The sequence below is a fragment of the Panthera onca genome, chromosome B4 (assembly GCF_046562875.1).
Source record: "Panthera onca isolate mPanOnc1 chromosome B4, mPanOnc1 haplotype 2, whole genome shotgun sequence".
Classification (NCBI taxonomy): Eukaryota; Metazoa; Chordata; class Mammalia; order Carnivora; family Felidae; genus Panthera; species Panthera onca.
Window position 1 is genome coordinate 51,790,704 of NC_138345.1, and position 19,763 is coordinate 51,810,466.

The window sequence follows — 19,763 nt, forward strand, 5'->3', positions numbered from 1 at the left end:
GAAATGACACCAAAGTGAAAAATCACCACCTAAAATCCAGTGGCCACATTGGGAATGGAAAAAGATGTGGGAAATCACCAGGATTCTAGGTTGTCTTTCAATTATACATTTCATTTTTCTCTTCCACTCTCCTTCAGTACCTTCTTAAAACCAGACAGTATGTAATCTCATGCCACAGGTATGTGTAAACATCAGAGTAAATCAGACATTCAAGGTCACTGTAAGCTACAGAAACTCCAATAGTGGTGGTAATACTACAGTAAATGCAGTAGTTATGTATCTTAAGGAAGTGGAATGTACATAATCACTGAAGAATTGGGGGCAGGGACAAACAAGTTAGGTTCCAAAAAGAAAGAGTGGATTCACCTGGCTCTTCTGGAAAATTCATGTTTGAACTTTATGAGACAGAGACAAAGTGGGCTGGGTCCAGTTATTAAAAGTAACAGAAACACTGTGAGGTTTCTGAGTAGCAAAATGACTAGCAGAAGTAAAAGCTTAGAATGATTAGTTTGCATAACCAATTGGAAGAGATAGAACTGTAAGATGGATCAGAGAAGATGCAATCCAGGCAGGAGGTGGTGAGTAGAAACAAAAGAACTGGTATCAGCAAAATTATGAACGGAGAAGTCAGAAGGACTCAACTTGTTAAATTGTACATGCATGAGAGAGAGAAGTCAGGAATGTCTAGAATCAGGGAGAGTTAGAATAAAAACTAGTAGAATCATTTACAAAAAAAAATGGGGGGTATAGGAAGTATACCTTAGAAGGAAATTTAATTTCAAAAGAGGCTATTTATTGACATTCTTTCTCATTACATTGTAAACAGCTTGAGTACAAGGAACATGTGTTGAAGGGCCATTGTAATGTGGTGAAATCTGACAGTTTGTAAGTAGAAGGAGCTAACATTACATTCCTAGCTCCAAAATAGATGGGAACTTGGGACATATAAATTAAACTCTCTGAGCTTCATAATCTTCATCTGCATAGTGGGGATAGCACTACCTATGTCATCAAACTGCTGTGAGGACTGGAGATACATTAAATGGTAGCTGCAAATATCCATGTATGGTTATATCTTATCAAGTTCTGCTTGCCTCACATCATCCAGCCTAGTGTTTCCTCTTTTGCACTTGTGCCTATAAAATGAATCCCCAGGGTACAACAGGGGGTAAACATGCTGGAAATGATCTATTCATTTCATCAGCAAAATTTCAGTAGTAGGCCAGTTTGATATGAGGGATCCAAGAGGCAGTCAGAGCTGGGAATCAAACAGGAAGAGCACCAGTTCAGTTCACAAAGAACATTAATCCATGTGTACGAAGCAACTTGCGGAAGCAGGGACTGAAATAAAGCCCCAGGTGGGAATGAGACAGAGATAAGTTTGAGAGAAAGGCTGGGATCTATGGTTGTCAAATTGGGCCCAGAGCTCATTAAATAATAATAGCTCCTTAAAATTATGTAATCTTAGAGTAATTCATATTATCAATTTATCTTAGTTGACTAACAAGATTCGACTTACTATTTTTAAATTCTGGATTTTGAAGTCTACATAAGTCAATGTTATAGAATTAAATTTATTTTAGCCCCATCCCACTCATAATTTGTTATAAGATCTTTAACAAGCCCATAAAAACCAAAGTGCGCCCATAATTCCTGAAAATTTTGTTATATAAAATTGTATAAATTAAAAATTACAGTCCTATTAAATAGCAGTGTAAAATAAAATACATTATCCACTAAGTAATAACAGTTTTATTACTTTTGGGCAAGGTTTAAACTTGGCAATGTGACTTGTTCTGTTTTGTTTTTCCCAAAAGATCAAAGTTGTCATCTGATACTAGAAAGCATTAAAGGTGTAGAGTTCAAACAAAATTTCACAAATCCAAATAATTGCTGTAATTGATCCTACCCAAAGGAGTCAACCATCAAAAATTAATTAAATTGCCAAAAATTAAAAACCCCACACAACACGTGAAAATTGTATTACTGAAGATGGGAAGTTTTAATTTTAGTAGAAAGAGAAGCAAATGGAAAGCAACAGAAGTCACTAATCATGGAGTCTGGGTAACAGCATTGGCAGCAGGAGAAGAGGGAAGAAGGAAAGTGATGAGCAAGAAAGATTCAAATCTGAGGACTGAGACACATAATAGTGGCTGAAGCAGATAGAATAACAATGTATTAATTTAATATCTCCCCTGTAGGAGGAAACTGGAGTTCAGAAATCATATGTCAATTGTCCCCAATCCCATAGAAAAGCAGCAGGAAGAAAGACATACATGTCAATCAATACACCACTGTGCATATTGACAGTATATAAGCAAAATTAAATTGTGTAAAATACAAATCCAATCCCTTCAACTACCTCTTAAATTGCTCAGTATTTCTTTTTTGTCTTCCAGACAAAATCCAAACTGCATTGTGTGGCATCCAGGGTCCTTTAAGATGTCACTAATGGCAACTGCTCTCATTCCTTTCTTCCTTGTACCTCATACTTTTGGCACTTTGAATTAGTTATAGCATAAATAACAAGATCTCTTGCTACTGAATAGGCTGTTTCTTCTGTCTGGAATACCCTTCTTTAACTTCCTAACCTACTAATTTTTACTCATTCTTTTTTTATTTTATTTATTTATTTTTATTTTTACTGACTATTGAAAAAAGTCTTATTCTAGAAGTCTTCCCAAAGTCCCTGTCTTCTCCCAGGCCACATTAGATATCCCCCTGCCTCTCAGTTTTTATAAGACTCTGCATCTTCTTCTATCATAGAGTTTATTACACTGGAGTGAAAGCCTTTTTTTTCTAAATCCCTTCTAGAATTGCCTTGGATAGGAAGTTTGCCATTTTTTTTTCTTATACTCTTGGTACCTAAAAGAGTGCCTGGCTGGAGGTATTCAGAATATGATCTATCACCTAAACAATGTTGTAATTCTGGTGAAATATGTGCATTTAATTGGATAAAGGAGTTAATATATCCCTAAACCTAGGAAGAATAAGAAAAGATATTTTTAAATACACATCATAGAAAATATGCAAAATGCCAGGCTCCACTTCAGGGAATATTGTAGCTTTTAGAAATGTTACATATTAATCATTTATAAGTACAGCATAAAATAAGAGTAATGAAGCCAGTTTTGTTTAAAAAAATATTCATTAAGTGGTTTTTTTTTTACAAGGCATTATAAAAAGAACTTTATCAAAAAACTCATTCATTGTTTATGTATAATTTAAAAACATATCTCATACCTTAAGATCATAAATGCCATGAAGATATTTTATTCTTTTTATTCCAATGCCTAGTACTGGACCTACCCTAGCATAGGACATCAGTGACTGTATGTTTAAACGTATGGTTGAAAACATGCAGCTAAAAGAACATATTGAAATAATTCTATTGATATTCTGATAGTATACTTTCAGAGAACAGAATCAAAGCTTTTCATGTTGTTCCCGGTTTCCACTGCTTAGTTTGCTAGTAAAAAGATGAGATGTCGCTTAAAATAAACAACCATATAAGAAAGTAGATCTATCAAAATATAAAATTTACTTTTAAATTAAGATGAGGTGTTTTAAACTTGTCTGTAAAATTACACTAAAAACAAAGTATTCAAAATATATCATAGGATCTGACATATTAACTTATTTTTTTAAATTTTGTTAAAGTTTATTTATTTATTTATTTATTTATTTATTTATTTATTTAGAGAGCACATGTGAGCCGGGGAGGGGCAGAAAGAGAGGGAGAGAGAGAATCCCAAGCAGGCTCTGCACTGTCAGTGCAGAGCTCAATGTGGGGCTCAGTCTCACAAACTGTGAGATCATGACCTGAGCCAAAATCAAGTCAGACGCATAACCCACCAAGCCACTTAGGCGCCCCTGACATACTACTTGAAACTGCTTAGCAACTTTGTCTTCTGTCTTCCCTTTCTTCCTAACTAAATATTTGAAGCAGAAATGAAATTGTGTAATAAGGATGTAAAGGCAACACCTTATCAGAGCCCTCTGGGCGTTCATATTCTAGAAAAGGAAAGCCGGTATGAAAGTGTTATAATAGAAACTTTATACACAACAGACAAAGAAAGTTCAGTGATTCTTCTTGGAGACAAAAAGAGAGTCTTTATAGAAAAGGTGATCCTGGAGATGAGCTTTCAATGACAAGGAAGATAGTTGTCTGAAAATGGGGAGAAGGGTTATTCTAACTGTTGGGATCAGAGTAAATAAACATGTAACAGTACAAAACAGGTTATTAGAGAGGATGTTAGTAAAGCTTCAGTGAGAGAGATAAAGGTGAAGTCAAAACTGTATCCAAGGGGCCCTTGGCCCTGAGGCCCTCAGACTTCATTCTCAACCAGTGAGTTGCTGATGAGGTTTAATGAGGTAAATCATATAGATTTTGTTTTAGAAAGATTACTATGGCAGCTATAAAGAGGGGAGATGCTAGGATTCAAAGCAAGGAACCAGTTCGTAGGGCTATTCAAATTTTAATGGACATATAAGTCACCAAGGGACTTGTTAAAATGCACAGTCAGCTTCAGTACATCTGATGCTACATTTCTAACAAGCTCCCAAGGGATGCCAGAAATGCTAGTCTGAGGAGCACGCCTTGAGTAGCAAATAGTTGGAGACCAATTGACTTTGTGTAGAAATAAAATACAACTTAAAAGATTTGAAAATTGGATGTGGAGGTAAGGTAAGAGGAAGAGTCCCGGAATCTCCCAGGTTTCTGGCTTGGATAACTGAAAGAATGGTGCTTCCATCACCAAGAAAAGAGAAGACGACAGTTTTGAAGGGAAAGATGGTTACTTAAACATATTAAATTTGAAGTATCTTCATCTAAGCCAAGACAACTAGTAGACGATTGGGATGGGAAGTGGGGACTAATGTATTACTGGAGAAAAAACAAGGATTTTGCAGGCAGACAGATCCAGATATGAATCTCCACAGTAATATGATATAAACCATATCAACATTCCTCACCTCAATATCTTAATGTGTAAAAAGAGGCTAGTAACGACTTCCTTGGATGTTTGTTAAAATAGTGCATGCAAAAACCTAACACAGGGCCTAGAATATGGCAGGCGATGAACAAATAGTAGCGTGTATATGGTTTTGTTGTTCAGGATAGAAAATTTGTGCTTTGTTCCCGTTATAAAGTAGTAATGGAAGCCATTGAAAGTCAACAAGGTGGTGACATAGGAAAGTCCAGAACTCACCTCCTTCCAAAGACATACCAAATATACAGCTATATATGGGACAATTCCCTCTGAAAGATACCTGGAAACTAGCTGAGTGAACTAACTTGCCTATATATTGAGCAAATGAGAAAAAATTCTATATCAAAATGGGTTGGAGAGGCTGAGACACAATCTCTCCACAAACATCACCCCCAACAGGATGACATATAATTGAGAGTGAACACACAACACTCAGCTCTCCCTGAGGAGTGAAGGGTTTGGATCTAACTTGTAATGCCCCAAATTTTAAGACTTCCACCTGAGAGATAAGTCCTACAAATACCTAGTTCTGAAGGCCAACTGGGGCTTGTGTCCACAAGATCCACGAAACTATAGTAAAGAGTTCTTAACAGCTCACAAGGACTCTTGGTGGCTAGTCCCCGCCAGGGCTTAGCACGGAGGTATAGACTAACATGTAGTTTTTCCTTGAAAGAGGCCTACCTGGTCACCTTAAAAGCCATAGCCTGAGAGTCATGCTTCTAATCTAACACAGGTATTGGGGCCCCACAGTCTCCCCCAGAGATCAGGGAAGCCAGTAGGTACCATCTTTCTGCTTTCCCTCTATCTCCCTCCAGATCACTAATATCTCCCTGAAACACGTGTGTGTACATATCTGGCACTCCAGCTTTTACAGCTGCCACTCAGAGGTTTGTGCTCACAGGTTCAGCAGAATTGTGGTAAACAAAGAGAAAATCCTTGTCTAGTTGTCCCTCAGGAGCTTGGTGCAGAGGGAGATGACAGAGACATTTGCTTCCAGTCTTTCCCTGAAAGAGGTCTATTTGTATACTTTATAAGCTACTGCCTGAGGGATCTAATCAGCCCACATCTAGGTGCTGACTGGGATCCTCCCTTTAGGAACACTAATGGGTCTTGGCACTCCCTCAGTGACTGAGAGCCACTAAGAATAAAGCAGGCTGCTTGGACAATTGCAAAGGTTGAGAGACAAACAAAAACTAAGTCTGGGATGAACAATAAGGTTCTTCTTCTAAACAAGGCCACTCCTTCAAAACTGGTGGAGGTGGCTGTTCTATCTAATGCACAGAAACTAACACAGACAGTAAAAGAAAATGAAGAAATTGAGGAATATGTTCCAAATAAAAGAGCAAGATAAAACCCCAGGAACAGATCTTAATGAAACAGAGATAAGCAATTTACCTAATAAAGAATTCAAATAAGGGTTATAAACAATATGAAGATTACTCAAAAAATTAAAAATAGAACTACCATATCATACAATTCCATTTCCTGATATTTAGTGAAAGGAAACAAAATCACTATTTTGAAAAGGTATCTGTACCTCCATGTTTATTTGAGCCATATTTACAATAGCCAAGACATGGAAGCAACTTAAGTGTCTAAAAACAGATGGATAAAGAAAATGTGAATAAGATATTATTCTTCCATAGAAAAGAAAGAAATTCTATAAATTTTGACATCATGGACAAAGCTTGAGTCCCTTATGTAGTGAAGTAAGTCAGACAAAGAAAGACAAATACTATATGATCTCACGTATATGTGGAATCTAAACAAACTGATCTAATAGAGAGAGAGAACAGATTGATCAAAAGGTGGCTCAAAAGGTGGTCAAAAGGTACAATTTTGCAGTTATAAGATAAACAAGTACTAGGGATGAAATATACATGATGACCATAGCAAACACTGATGTAGGATATATAATAACATGTTCTGCTGATGTAATACACAGCCTGGTAACTAAATTAGTAATACCATATTGCATATTTGAAAGTTGCTACAAGAGTTATCTTCAAAGTTCTAATAACAAGAAAAAGAAATTTGTACCTATGTGAGCTGATGGATGTTTACTAAACTTGTTAATCACTTTTCAATATATACATACAATTCAATGTATGTCAAATCATGTTGTACACCTAAAACTAAGACAATGTTATATGTCAATTACATCTCAATAAAACTGGAAAAAAAAGAAAAGTTAATAAGATTGTTCAGGAATTATATGTAAAGTAAAAAGAAAGAAAATTAAGGACAGATGGAAAAGGAAAGTTCAGAAATTTTCAAAAAAAAAAAAGTGATGTCATAGAGGTGAGAATAGGAGTAGTTTAAGAAAAGAGGGATAAATAAAATGCACAGAGAGCCTAACCATTGTATTTACCATTTTAAAAATAGAGGTTTTCAAGGTAGGTATGAAGGCAAAATTTATTGCAATGAATCATTGAGGAAATGGAGAAAGAAATGTAAAGGTGTCTTTCAGTTTATTTGCTACAGGAGAGAATATAACTTTTAGAAAAGGATATGGAGTGGGGCACCTGGGTGGCTCAGTTGGTTAAGCGTCCAACTTTGGCTTGGGTCATGATCTCAGTCTTTGTGAGTTTGGAGCCCTGCATCAGGCTTTATGCTGAGAGCCTGGAGCCTGCTTCAGATACTGTGTCTCCCTCTCTCTTCCCATTCCCCACTCATGCTCTGTCTCTCCGTCACTTTCTCTCTCAAAAATAATTAAAATTCTTTAAAAAAAGAGAAAAGGATATGGAGCTATTTGTTTTTGAGAGAAGATTGAAAATAAGCTTAGATTGTGGCAGACCAACTAAAATAGGAAATCATAAACTTGCAGTGGAACTAAACAATATGTAGCTGAATTGACCCAAGTTGCAGATTTGTAGGGCAGACACAGCAGAGAAATACTTTACCTCCTCTCTCTACCTTCTAACTTTCAAACCACTCTACACTACTGCCAGATATATCCTAAACTTTGCACTATTCTATTTCCCTCCTCAGAAAAGTTCAATGGCTACCCATCGTCTATAAAAAAAAATCCAAACTCTGTAGCCTACCTCAGGACTTTTGTGATCTGGCCATACCTAGCACTCCTCATCACTTCCTTGCATACATCCTATATGCAAGTCATACATCGTTACCTTTTATTCGCCAAGCACTTCTCACACTGTTATCTACATATACTGCTTCTTATTCTTCGAGGGACAATAAGAATGCTCTCTGTACCACAGCCTCTGTTATAGATGCCCAAGTCTGAGTCTCTGTCTTCTCAGATTCCCTGTAATTATTAACTATGATATTTATTATTATCTACTTATAAAATAGTAATTTCTGTATTTCTTTTCCTCCTGATGAGAGAGAGAGAGAGTGAGAGAGAGAGCACTTTATTAATTTTTTACAATCCGCAGTTTCTAACAGAGTCCCATGGACATCCTATAGATGTAATAATGGCTGTTAACTGCTTAGAGAATTTGAAAACTTAAGGTAAGTTCTATAATAATATGAATTCTTAAAATTAAGAAGGATGCTACTTCATACTCAACTAACAATCAAGAATGTAATCTCAGACTAGCAATATATATTGAAATGACACAGAATATTTCTTATAAAATATATTGTGTGCTACAAATTAATGACAATGGTAAAAGCAATAAAGTTTTTTTTTAATAAAGGGATAAAACAAAATCTTACAGAATTGCTCCCCACGTCATGGCTCAAGAATTGATTTTGTAAAATGAAAATGTGAATATTTTGCCAGGGTCATAAAGGTACACCTTCTTTACTTAAATTTCATAGTAAATATTCACCCAATAAGAAAATAAATTCACATCAGAATTTATGCCAGCTTCTTAAGAAATCAATAAATGTAATGCAACTTCCTATATTTTTTGAACAATTATGATTGATATACTTCAAATAATATTTATCGAGTGCCTACTTTTTTCCAAGCCTTATACTAGATACATTCACAAATAATATTTACTATTCAGCACAATCTGGCAAGATAACTATATTAGTTTCCCCATTCCGCAGGTTAAGACATTTGCTTAGGGAAATTTCTGATTTGCCAAGTACTGAACAGGGAAGATCTGACGGAGTGAAGAATCTCCACGCCCATTGAGCTTGCCAATAACAATAGCCCTGAGAAGCTGGAAGATTTTGGTCACCAAAATAAGATTCTTTAAGATTCATTGCATTTACTCTGGCTACAAGGTGTACCGTGAATTTTGGAAAGATAAACAACAAAAGTTGAAGCAAAACAGTCCAATGTTTAAGAAGCTTAATTTTTAGCTATCCAGAAAATTTCATTAGCCAATACACCTTCCCTAGCATTCTATTTAATTAATTTCTTAATGCATATATGGCAATGTAGCCAAAGGCAACAAAGTATCATCTATTCAAGGGCCTAGGGGAATTATTTTGATAACAATTTCTTGTCATGATCATCAGCCTTGTTTATATGCAATTTATGCTTAAATTATTTGAGGCCATTTTAAAGAGGTTTTTAAAGAATTCTAAGCAATCTCTGTCCCTCAATTATAAAAATTATTTTCATAGCCATTCCAGAAAGGTTTTGCTAAACAAACTAGACCTTCACCCTCTCACGTCTAAATAATTGTTAATATCAATTAATGACCTATTTCTTTACCTGTTAGAACTGTTGCACATTTTACATAACACTTTTTAATAGGGCATGCACTTTACTCAAGTACATCTCAGACACATATCTTCATTTTGCAGGTAATGCAAAGCAACCTGATAATCACTGAATAAGATTGATCACATTTCACATTTGATACAGATTTAATATATTACCTCTCTGTTGTGTTGAACGTGAATTTTATTAAACCAAAAAAGTACATATTTGGTTCTCCCATTGAGTGATACCACTGGGGGGAAGTTCTACTTGTGAAGATCTTTCACAGAACTTGTGTTCTTCAGGTATAGTATTAGACATGAATTGCTTAAAATTCTGATAGCTTATGGCAGCACGGACTACTTGCATTCATAAAAAACAATCTGAAACTTTTGTCTTTTACTGCAGTCTCTTGAGAAGTGCAGCTTTTTTTTTTTTTTTTTGAACCTCCTCTTTGTGATTTGTAAACATGGGGGCTAAATCTTGTTGAGAGAAGTACTTGATAGGGCTGCTCCATGGTTTCCTGTGTCTCTGCAGGTTTTCCAGCAGAGGCACCAACACTTACTTCAGAACTAGCTTTTCAAGGATGTTTGCATGATGAAAAGATAATATCTCCCTCGAGGGGAAAAAGCAGGTTTGTTTACTGTGCATGATAATAATGATAAGGGCACCCTCCAGGGCAAAGATCAGACAGGCTTACTTCCTGTAATAAAAGATTTGGGTTCCTTAAACTTGAGGTCCCTCTCTGATAAGACAACCCAGGGCATGTGCCTCTGTCAGTTGGCCCTCTTCACATCATGCTTTGGGAATTGAGACTTGGAGAAATAGCACCAAGATGCTGATATCCTTGCAATGGCTATTTTTGTAACAAGGCTATTTTCTCTGAACCAAAAGCCTGCCTTGGCCGTCATCCATGAAATTATATCAGGCTAACTGGTTAGCTTACAGGCCGGTAACACAGGTTTCCCAGTTTGTATTAATGGTAAGAATTTCACAGACTGTTATCTGGGTAGTCACTTTCAGAAAACAGTATCATATTCAGGATTTCCATCTTCTTAACTTAATTAGCCAATCCAGTATTTTTACTTGACTTGCCAAGAAATTTGCCTTTTCCTAGCACAAAACTCAGCTGAGTGCTTGGATTTTTCTTACTTATTGATGATCTTTCCCTCTGTCCTTTAGTGAAAAAATTGATCCAGTTTCCATCCCCACTAGTTCTTCAAACAAAGAAAACTTCTGGCATGATTTTCTACTTTGAAGTGAGTAAAATACCATTTTTCTCAAGATTTCTTTTTCCGTCTATAAATCACTAACATCTAATCCATTTACCATTTCTTCATTTATGTGATTTTGATCTAATCATATGACCGATCCTAATCTTACATGAACATTCTTGTATCTTCAGCTAATTATGCTAAATTAATAACCTGGTATTATTTCAAATTTTACCATTAACTTATTTTATCTCCTACCTAAATTCTCTCCTTCTTGATTGTAAATATATATAGCATAATTAATTGCTTTAATTCTCAAGAGACTAATTTTTCATATGTATTTTCTGTAGAAAGCATCCAAGTAGCTATTGACATTTCCCCTATATTGGATTAAGTCCTTCATAGGGTGGGGCAGACAAGGGGTGGATATTATCTCACCTTAAAAATAGATTTCACATGAACATAATTGCACTGAATATCTAATTTTTCAAGTAATTTGTGAGTTTTTTCTAGGTTAATTTTTCCACCTCTAAATTCATCCCGAATCATCGACAAAAACCATGTATGAAGCACAAAAAAAGAAGTTAAGGAAATTCTCACAGAAAATCATTAAGTACTTAAAATGCCTAAGGAAATATTTGATTTCTTTTCAATTTAACGTTTTTATTTTTATTTTTAAGGGATAGTCTATCTTTTGCTTAAGTGACAAAATAATTCTATGATAAATTATGGTTAAAACAAAATTAAGTAGGTACTATTCTGTAGTGAAGGTATGAGAGGGCATACATAACACAATAAAAATTACAGGGAAAGAATAAAAATAAACATTTGAGGAATCAAGTTATTATTTGGGAAATACAGTCTATTTCCTGAGACATGGACTTGGGGGACAGCTGGGCCTCAAGATCTCCCTGTCACTTGACCTCTCTCAAGTTCACTTTCCTCATCTGAAAGGTGAGCAAATTAATATTTAGGGAAAGTGAGGGCATAAGTTCTGAATATATTACTGAACACAGTTTCTGCTACTGAGTGTTCAATAAATAGTTACCATGTTTGATATAATTATTATTACCATGACATTAGCCAGATGTCCAGCTACACGTGCCAAAAAAAGGCAACATTTTAAGTAACACCAGAAAGGGTTAAAAATGCCATGCTTAGTGTATATTTGGTATGAATAGAAAATTAAAATAATCAAGCTTACTTATTGTACACAGACAAACTACAAAAAAATCAGGACACTTCAATTGGAAAAACTGAAGTTGGGAATTAATATGACAACTTATAATATCATGAAAGGTACTTGTGAAAATTGTTCAAAATTCCACTCAGTTTCAGACTGCTAAAACTAATGAAAAGCCCTCACATATAAAGGCTATGACTTAATATGGCAAAGCTCATGTTCTCATAAGAAAAAGACAGGAAGTAAGGGAAATGCAAAAAAGCTTAGGACGGATGGAAGGAAGAGGTTTATACTTAAATGAGAGAGGCTTAACTTCCAGACTCTTCAAGAAGAAAGAGGAGAATCAAGTAAAGGAGATTAATTAAGAGGAAGAAGAGAAAAGAGGAACAGAAAGGACTTTTGAATGGATATTTGTTCTCCATATTTTCATGACCTGTTGTTATGCTTCTCCTTGCTTAGTAGTCTCTCCCCATTACATGTTGTCACAGGTTTCAAATATAGTCAACTCTGCCCTTTTGTAGTAAAGGAATTTCTTGATATTCATCAGCTGTTGCCTCTGACCCTTTTCTAGAGAGAAAGCAGAAAATACAGAGTGGTTTGCGCCTTTGTTCTTTGGAGATAGCTCACAATTAAATCCCATAGAATCCACATGCCAGATGTGGTCCCTGCATTTCACTGCCCTTGAAAGTTTCTGGCTTCTTGCTTACATTTTGACAATCTTCAAACCCTCAATGTTTATAATGCAGTATCCTCTGCTGTTTGGCATTTTTCTGTCAACTGCCATCGTACCTTGTTTTATTTTTACTCTTTTGTTGAACCCCCCTGAAACTTTTGGGCATAATGTGCTTCCAGTGGGTTTGGGGAGAATATTCTGAGGGCCCGTGGATAAATAAATGCCACTGTGGTCCCCAAAGGTGCAAAGGGCTGCCAAACCCTCTCTAGAAACTCTAGGCTGCTTCTGTGGATTCCTGACAACATAGAATGTACACAGCGACACACCACTGTTGAAGAAGGCTGTTTGGGAGGCTAAGTTTTTAAAATCTTCAAAATACATACAGCTGAATGGCTGGGTACCACGCTGTCAGGTGACCGTCATGTTTTTCTTTTGGCCTGAACACCCATGGTGACATCATCAAAGGTTCCACACTTCATAGAGAAAGGTTCTTTATGACTTCATCAGTAGACTCAGCTTGCAAGACAACCTGTTTTCATGATTAGCCATAGTAATCTTAAGCTTGAATGTTTAACACCTTGATGGGAAAGGTGTCTCATGGAATGTTTTCTCATCCTTTGAACACTCTTTATTTCAGAAGCTTTGCTTCTGCTGCAACCAAGCATGTCACTTAGCGTTCTGAGTAGGAAGGAGAAAGAAAGAGTAATTCGCAGACTGTTGATACAGGCTCCTCCAGGGGAATTTGTAAATGCCTTTGATGATCTCTGTCTGCTTATCCGTGATGAAAAACTTATGCACCATCAAGGTGAGTGTGCAGGCCACCAACACTGCCAGAAATATTGTGTACCACTCTCTATCGATGGAAATCCAGTACTCTTGTCTCACCACAACGTAATGGGTGACTACCGATTTTTTGACTATCAAAGCAAACTTTCTTTCAAATTCGACCTGCTTCAAAACCAGTTAAAAGACATCCAAAGTCACGGTATCATTCGGAATGAGACAGAATACCTGAGAAATGTTGTTCTGTGTGCCTTAAAACTGTACGTGAGTGATCACTACCCAAAAGGAAATTGCAACGTGCTGAGAAAAACCGTGAAAAATAAGGAGTTCTTGATAGCGTGCATTGAGGACCACAGCTATGAAACAAGAGACTGCTGGAATGGCCTTTGGAAATCTAAATGGATTTTCCAAATCAATCCATTTCTAACCCAAGTAACAGGAAGAATTTTTGTGCAAGCTCACTTCTTCAAGGCTGTCAACCTTCATGTTGAAATCTCCAAGGACCTGAAAGAAAGCTTGGAAATAGTTAACCAAGCTCAACTGGCTTTAAGTTTTGCGAGGCTTGTGGAAGAGCAAGAGAATATATTTCAAGTTGCAGTCTTAGAAGAATTACAGGAGTTATCGAACGAAGCCCTGAGAAAAATTCTACGAAGAGATCTTCCAGTGACCCGCACTCTTATTGACTGGCAAAGGATACTCTCTGACTTGAATTTGGTGATGTATCCTAAATTAGGTTATGTCATTTATTCAAGAAGTGTGTTATGCAACTGGATAATCTAAAGGATTGCTCCTGGTAATTGTCTCAGCCTGATTTAGTGGTATTTCCGGGAGGGGTGTTGGTATTTTCCTAAAGTTGAGAAGCCACTAGAGATGCCTATCACTTGACAAATGCAAGTTTAAATTAAGGAAAAGTGTAACAAATACTTTTACTCAGGGAATATTAACCAATAAGGCAAGAAAAGGGTGATGTAAGTGTGCTTCATGGTAGCAACCATCATAAAGCCAGAGATGCCTATTTGAACCTAAAACAGCTTGAAACAATGTGGCACCCAGAAGTATTACAAAGGTGGCCAGGGTTAAGGCTGTGTGTATTGTGTGTGTGTGTGTGTGTGTGTGTGTGTGTGTGTGTGTGTTTGGAAATGACCTTTGATTTTCTTAGTAACTAGAGAATGTATACAAAGAAAAGTCACTCTGCAAGTGATAATTTACATAATTCCGTTCAGTCATACCCAACCCAGACAGCAGATTTCAGTAAGTGACATAAGTATTGGATATTCCATGAAAACAACAGATATCAAAAATCTACCTCAGATGAAGAACTAGAGGTAACCTTAGAGCCCCTGCCCTCCAAGAATTGGGATTATTCAAATCCCCAGGCTTTTCTTTTCTTTTTTAATGTTTATTTATTTTTTAAAGAGAGAGACAGAGACAGAGCATGAATGGGGGAGGGGCAGAGAGAGAGGGAAACACATAATCCGAGGCAGACTCCAGGATCTGTGCTGTCAGCACAGAGCCCAACGTGGGACTCAGACTCATGGACTGAGAGATCATGACCTGAGCTGAAGTCGGATGCTTAACCGACTGAGCTACCCGGGTGCCCCAAATCCCAGGGCTTTTCTGATAACTAAGATGGTCTTTGAAAAATCAACTGGAAAAGCTAGAAAACTTGGGAAAAAATCAACTGGAAAAGCCTGACCTCTCAAGCTTACATAGTTGAATTCTTGTGAAGTCATCACTGTAGGCATTTATAAGTGCTTACTTCATGCCAGGCCCTGTGCTCAACGACTGGCACACAACTTTTCATGATTCAGCTGGCACTATTAGTAATTCCATTTTATGAGAGAAGAATCTAAGATTTTGAGTTGTTTAATTCATCCTGGCACATAGTAAGTGACAGGTGTGTCTGGCTCTGCTCTTATCCTCTAGGGTATGACCACTCTCCCTGGAGGCCTGTTTCATTAAGAGCTGTAAACTCTATAATGATTTAGGCAAGCATTTCATCCAAGAGACACTTTCATAGGATCCGGACCACAAATTACCTATTCAGTCACCCTATTACTATTTCCAGCAAGGTGACTGACCACTTGCTTATGGTCTCAAAGAATTCCAAATCTAAAGCTCTCTAATAAGATTGCAACAGAACAGTAGAGAGACCCCATCCCCTAATTCTGACTTACTGCTAGGCCAAATTCTCTGTATTTTGGATCCAAGCTGTTGAGAAAAGATCTCATTCTACATAAGAAGCATTGGAGCAGACAAGGTTAGAATTTCTAAATCTCAAACATTTCTACTTTAACTGGTGGTTCTTAGAGAATCTCAGGAGAATTACTTAGGGCATATCTTTAAAAATACAACTTCCCAGGGACACCTGGGTGGCTCAGTCAGTTGAGCCTCCGACTTCGGCTCAGGTCATGATCTCACAGCTCCTGGGTTTGAGCACTGCACTGGGCTCTGGGCTGACAGCTCAGTGCCTAGAGCCCGCTTCAGATTCTGTGTCTCCCTGTCTCTCTGCCTCTCCCCTGCTTACACTATGTCTCTCTCTCTCTCTCAAAAATAAATAAACATTTTTTTAAAAATTAAAAAAAAATACATCTTCCCAGTATCCATCCTCAGATTTGATTTAGTAGGCTAAGAAATCTACATTTTAAACAATTTTCAGAGATGACTCTGTTGCAAGGGATCCCAGCACTACATTTTTTTTTAATTTTTTTTTTAACGTTTATTTATTTTTGAGACAGAGAGAGACAGAGCATGAACGGGGGAGGGTCAGAGAGAGGGAGACACAGAATCTGAAACAGGCTCCAGGCTCTGAGCTGTCAGCACAGAGCCCGACACAGGGCTCGAACTCACGGACTGTGAGATCATGACCTGAGCCGAAGTCAGACACTCAACCGACCAAGTCACCCAGTCGCCCCTACCCAGCACTACATTTTAAGAAATATTGGTCCAATCATAAATCCAAGCTTACGCTTTCTATTTACTCAATTAAAATCACTTCTTGTAAAACTATTTGCAAATGAAAGCCATGTCTACTACTTCACCAGATTTGCTATGCACAGACCAAGGACAGGCCTTAATCGGTTATGTTAAAAAGTTAAGAAAAGATGGGGTGCCTGGGTGGCTCAGTCGGTTAAGCGTCGGACTTCAGCTCAGGTCACGATCTCGCGGTCCCTGAGTTCGAGCCCTGCGTCGGGCTCTGGGCTGATGGCTCAGAGCCTGGAGCCTGCTTCCGATTCTGTGTCTCCCTCTCTCTCTGCCCCTCCCCCGTTCATGCTCTGTCTCTCTCTGTCTCAAAAATAAATAAAACGTTAAAAAAAGATAAAAAAAAAAATAAAAATAAAAGTTAAGAAAAGCTTTTCTAAAGAAAAGCAGCCAAGACAATCGCTTCATTGCTCTAAAACATACCCATCTGACAGATTATTTAACAAAAATTTGAATGGATATTATGGTTTTATATATGTATGTGCTGATTTGCCAGAACATTCCATAATAGGACTTACTGGTTTATAGAACAATCACAGGAGCATTTAATTCCCACTGAAATGTGGGGTTTTTAAAATAATATTTATTGGTATTTCTGCATATAAAAAGTCACATGTACAAATCATAGAAAATGCTTCAGGTATAAAGCATTTTGGCCTATTTCCTCCCATCCAATTTTATGGAATTGTTTTACATATTAAGAATTACAACATATAAAAATTTTTATCCTGTTCTTTTTACATAGCCTTCTATATCATAAATATGGTCCTATGTCATTAAAATTCCTTGAGCACATAATTTTAATTATTTACATGATATTCATACAGTTCATGCACCTACTACAAGACAACTACTTCTCTATTCATACATAATTTAAATATTTGGCATTTTATTTCTGTTATTAATTGGGTTATAGTGAGTATCTCTATGCATAAAGCTTTGCCCACATGGTGGATTATTTCCCATAAGATAAAGTCCCTAAAATTGCATATTGAAAACATAAGAACATATTCATGATTTTAATATATATTGCCAAATTGCTTTCCAGAAACACTTAACAATTTATAATCCCATCAATAACATAAGAGAATGTCTAGCTCACCACAGTAATCTTGGAAATATTAAATATCAAATGTTTTCTCTGATAGGCAACAAACTTTAAAAGAATATAAACAAAGAAAAAGGTGTTCACTAAATTATGCCATATTATACCAAAATCATTCCCACACTGATTTTATTTGGTAGTTATTTTCTTTGTTTGGATCTAGAATGGCCAGAAAAATCTACAACTAATCCTTTCTGTATCTTTATCATAGACACACACACATACACACACACAACTACACTTAAACCTACTCTAGCAATATACATATATACACACATACCCAAGCATATACACACATACACAAAAAATGCTTCAGATCCTGAGGACTCATTGTACTGTTTGTTTTTCAATGTATTATTTTTTATATTCCAGTGTTCTCTCCTCCCCATCCCATTCCCAACTGGAATGTAAGCTCCATCAGACTGGAACCTTGTCTATTTAAGGATCTAGTCCATTACTGTCTGTCATTTGATAGGTAATGAGTGAATGAGTGAACAAATGAATAAGGGTAACAAAGGTATGAAACATGCTAGGTTTAGTTGACCTTAAGATTTTGTAAACCATCAATACCTGCTGTCCTTTTAGGAACTATTTATTCCTTTGCAGATTCCCCCAGCTGATGTTGTGACCCTTCATTTGATTGCATTCTGAAGCTGCAATTGGCTACCTACTGCTCTGATGAAAAACCTTTGCTCTTTTCCCACTCCAAATGGACAGAGATTTCTTCTCCAACAAGTTTAAGAAAATCAAGTTCTTTAAAAGTCATATTTTTCTTTCAATTTTACATAATCCTCTGTCAAAGATTTCTGTACCCTTCCTCTTGGCGGGGCTGGTCCAGAGGGCTAGCCCAATGGCTATATCATATTCTACTCAAGCAGAGATTCAGGAGGAGCATAGATCCTTTAACCCACCCACTAGACTGAGTCCCTGATGTTCTGAGGACATGCCCTAGCCTCAGGATTGCCTTGAGGCTAAAGCAGGCTTCAGCTTCCCTTTTCTGTTGGAATTTTGATCACAGTATACAAACCCCAACTACTCCTTTCTACTTATCAATAAGGTCTCCAATAATCAAATAGAGTTCCTACTAGACTCTGCATATTTTTGAAGTTCACATAACTGATTACATTTTAGTAAATCAATATGAAAAGTACTTTCAGGTCACAGTCACTCAACCAGTTTTTTATTTATCTCACCTTCTCCTCAATCTCCTCACCAGGACACATCTCTTAGATTCTCACCCTTTTGCTTGGATAATTTCAGGAGCTTCTTAGTATATGGTACTATTGTTAAAGAATGGGTTCTCTGTCTACTGCTTCCTATATTCTAGTGAAATCTATCTCAATTCCACATCAGTCACTAGTCTCTCCTGATTAGCAGTCAATTTAGTCTTTTCTATTGATTGACCCCAATAGCCTTCTTCATGATGTGTTTCGAATTTTTCTACTCTACTTAAGCTCTGCTTCCTCATCAGTCCCTCATTTAGTAAATGACGCAGTCTCTTTACCAAGAAGACATATGCTTTCAAAAAGAGCTTCTACAGCTTCTTCTCTCTACACTTAAAAATATATTTATTTTCTCTCCTGCCAAATAGTCTCCAAAGAAGCGTGTGTTCCTTTTTAAGACTAACTCTTCCTCCTGTTCACTTTATCCTAAGTCCTTGATATTTTGTCATCCACGCTCTTGATTGTTCAGTTACCCTTTTTGGTTCTTAGTTCCTCACTAGCCCCATCCATCTTGGCTCCTCTCCTCCACCAGCAAGTGTATACAGTTCCAACTAGACTAAAAAAATTTTCCCTATAAATGTCTCAGGTCCTTTCACCATGAAACTTTTCAAAGGATTATCCTATTCTTGCTTTTTCTTCTGTATCCTTACCACTTATTATTTTCTTAAAGGAATGGATTTAATTAAGAGACTGCTATGTTCTAGGCATTCTACCAGCAATTTCATCTGCCTCATTGATTCCTTATAAGAATTTGACAACCGGGAATTATTTTTTACAGCTTAGGAAACTAAGAATATTCGTAAGTAGCCTTGCCAAATTGACACAGCTGGTAAGGGACAGAACTGGGATTCCAAATCAGGTCTGTCACACTTGAAAACTCCTGTTCTGTATACCACATCATGCTGCCTTAACTCTGCAACCTCTGGCTGCCAGTGTAATAATATAATAAAAATCCATTCTCAAAAGTTTTCAATATCATAAT

The 19,763-nt window shown here is 36.8% G+C and overlaps 2 protein-coding genes across 7 annotated transcripts in view; one reads left to right on the forward strand and one right to left on the reverse strand.

Annotated features, from left to right (window-relative positions):
* The window catches only part of PLCZ1 (phospholipase C zeta 1), a 47,054-nt gene extending 33,886 nt beyond the window's left edge, over positions 1-13,168 (reverse strand). For 3 of the 4 annotated variants that reach the window (XM_081796119.1, XM_081796118.1, XM_081796117.1), the window contains exons 1-3: positions 13,072-13,167; positions 12,425-12,582; positions 11,271-11,392 (exon numbers count right to left, since the gene is read on the reverse strand). In XM_081796119.1, coding sequence (XP_081652245.1) covers positions 11,271-11,392; positions 12,425-12,437 — 135 coding nt within the window. In that variant the 5' untranslated portion in view covers positions 12,438-12,582; positions 13,072-13,167. Of the gene's footprint in view, positions 1-11,270; positions 11,393-12,424; positions 12,583-13,071 lie in introns of all 4 variants that reach the window. The other variant, XR_014137922.1, reaches the window with a different exon arrangement.
* A 62-nt stretch (positions 13,169-13,230) lies between these two features.
* CAPZA3 (capping actin protein of muscle Z-line subunit alpha 3) overlaps positions 13,231-19,763 on the forward strand; it is a 32,903-nt gene continuing 26,370 nt past the window's right edge. Inside the window, exons 1-2 of one of the 3 annotated variants that reach the window (XM_060658248.2) lie at positions 13,231-14,185; positions 18,165-18,323. In XM_060658248.2, the coding sequence (XP_060514231.1) occupies positions 13,352-14,185; positions 18,165-18,209 (879 nt within the window). In that variant the 5' untranslated portion in view covers positions 13,231-13,351 and the 3' untranslated portion in view covers positions 18,210-18,323. Of the gene's footprint in view, positions 14,265-18,164; positions 18,324-19,763 lie in introns of those variants that run through there. The other 2 variants (XM_060658246.2, XM_060658247.3) reach the window with 2 other exon arrangements.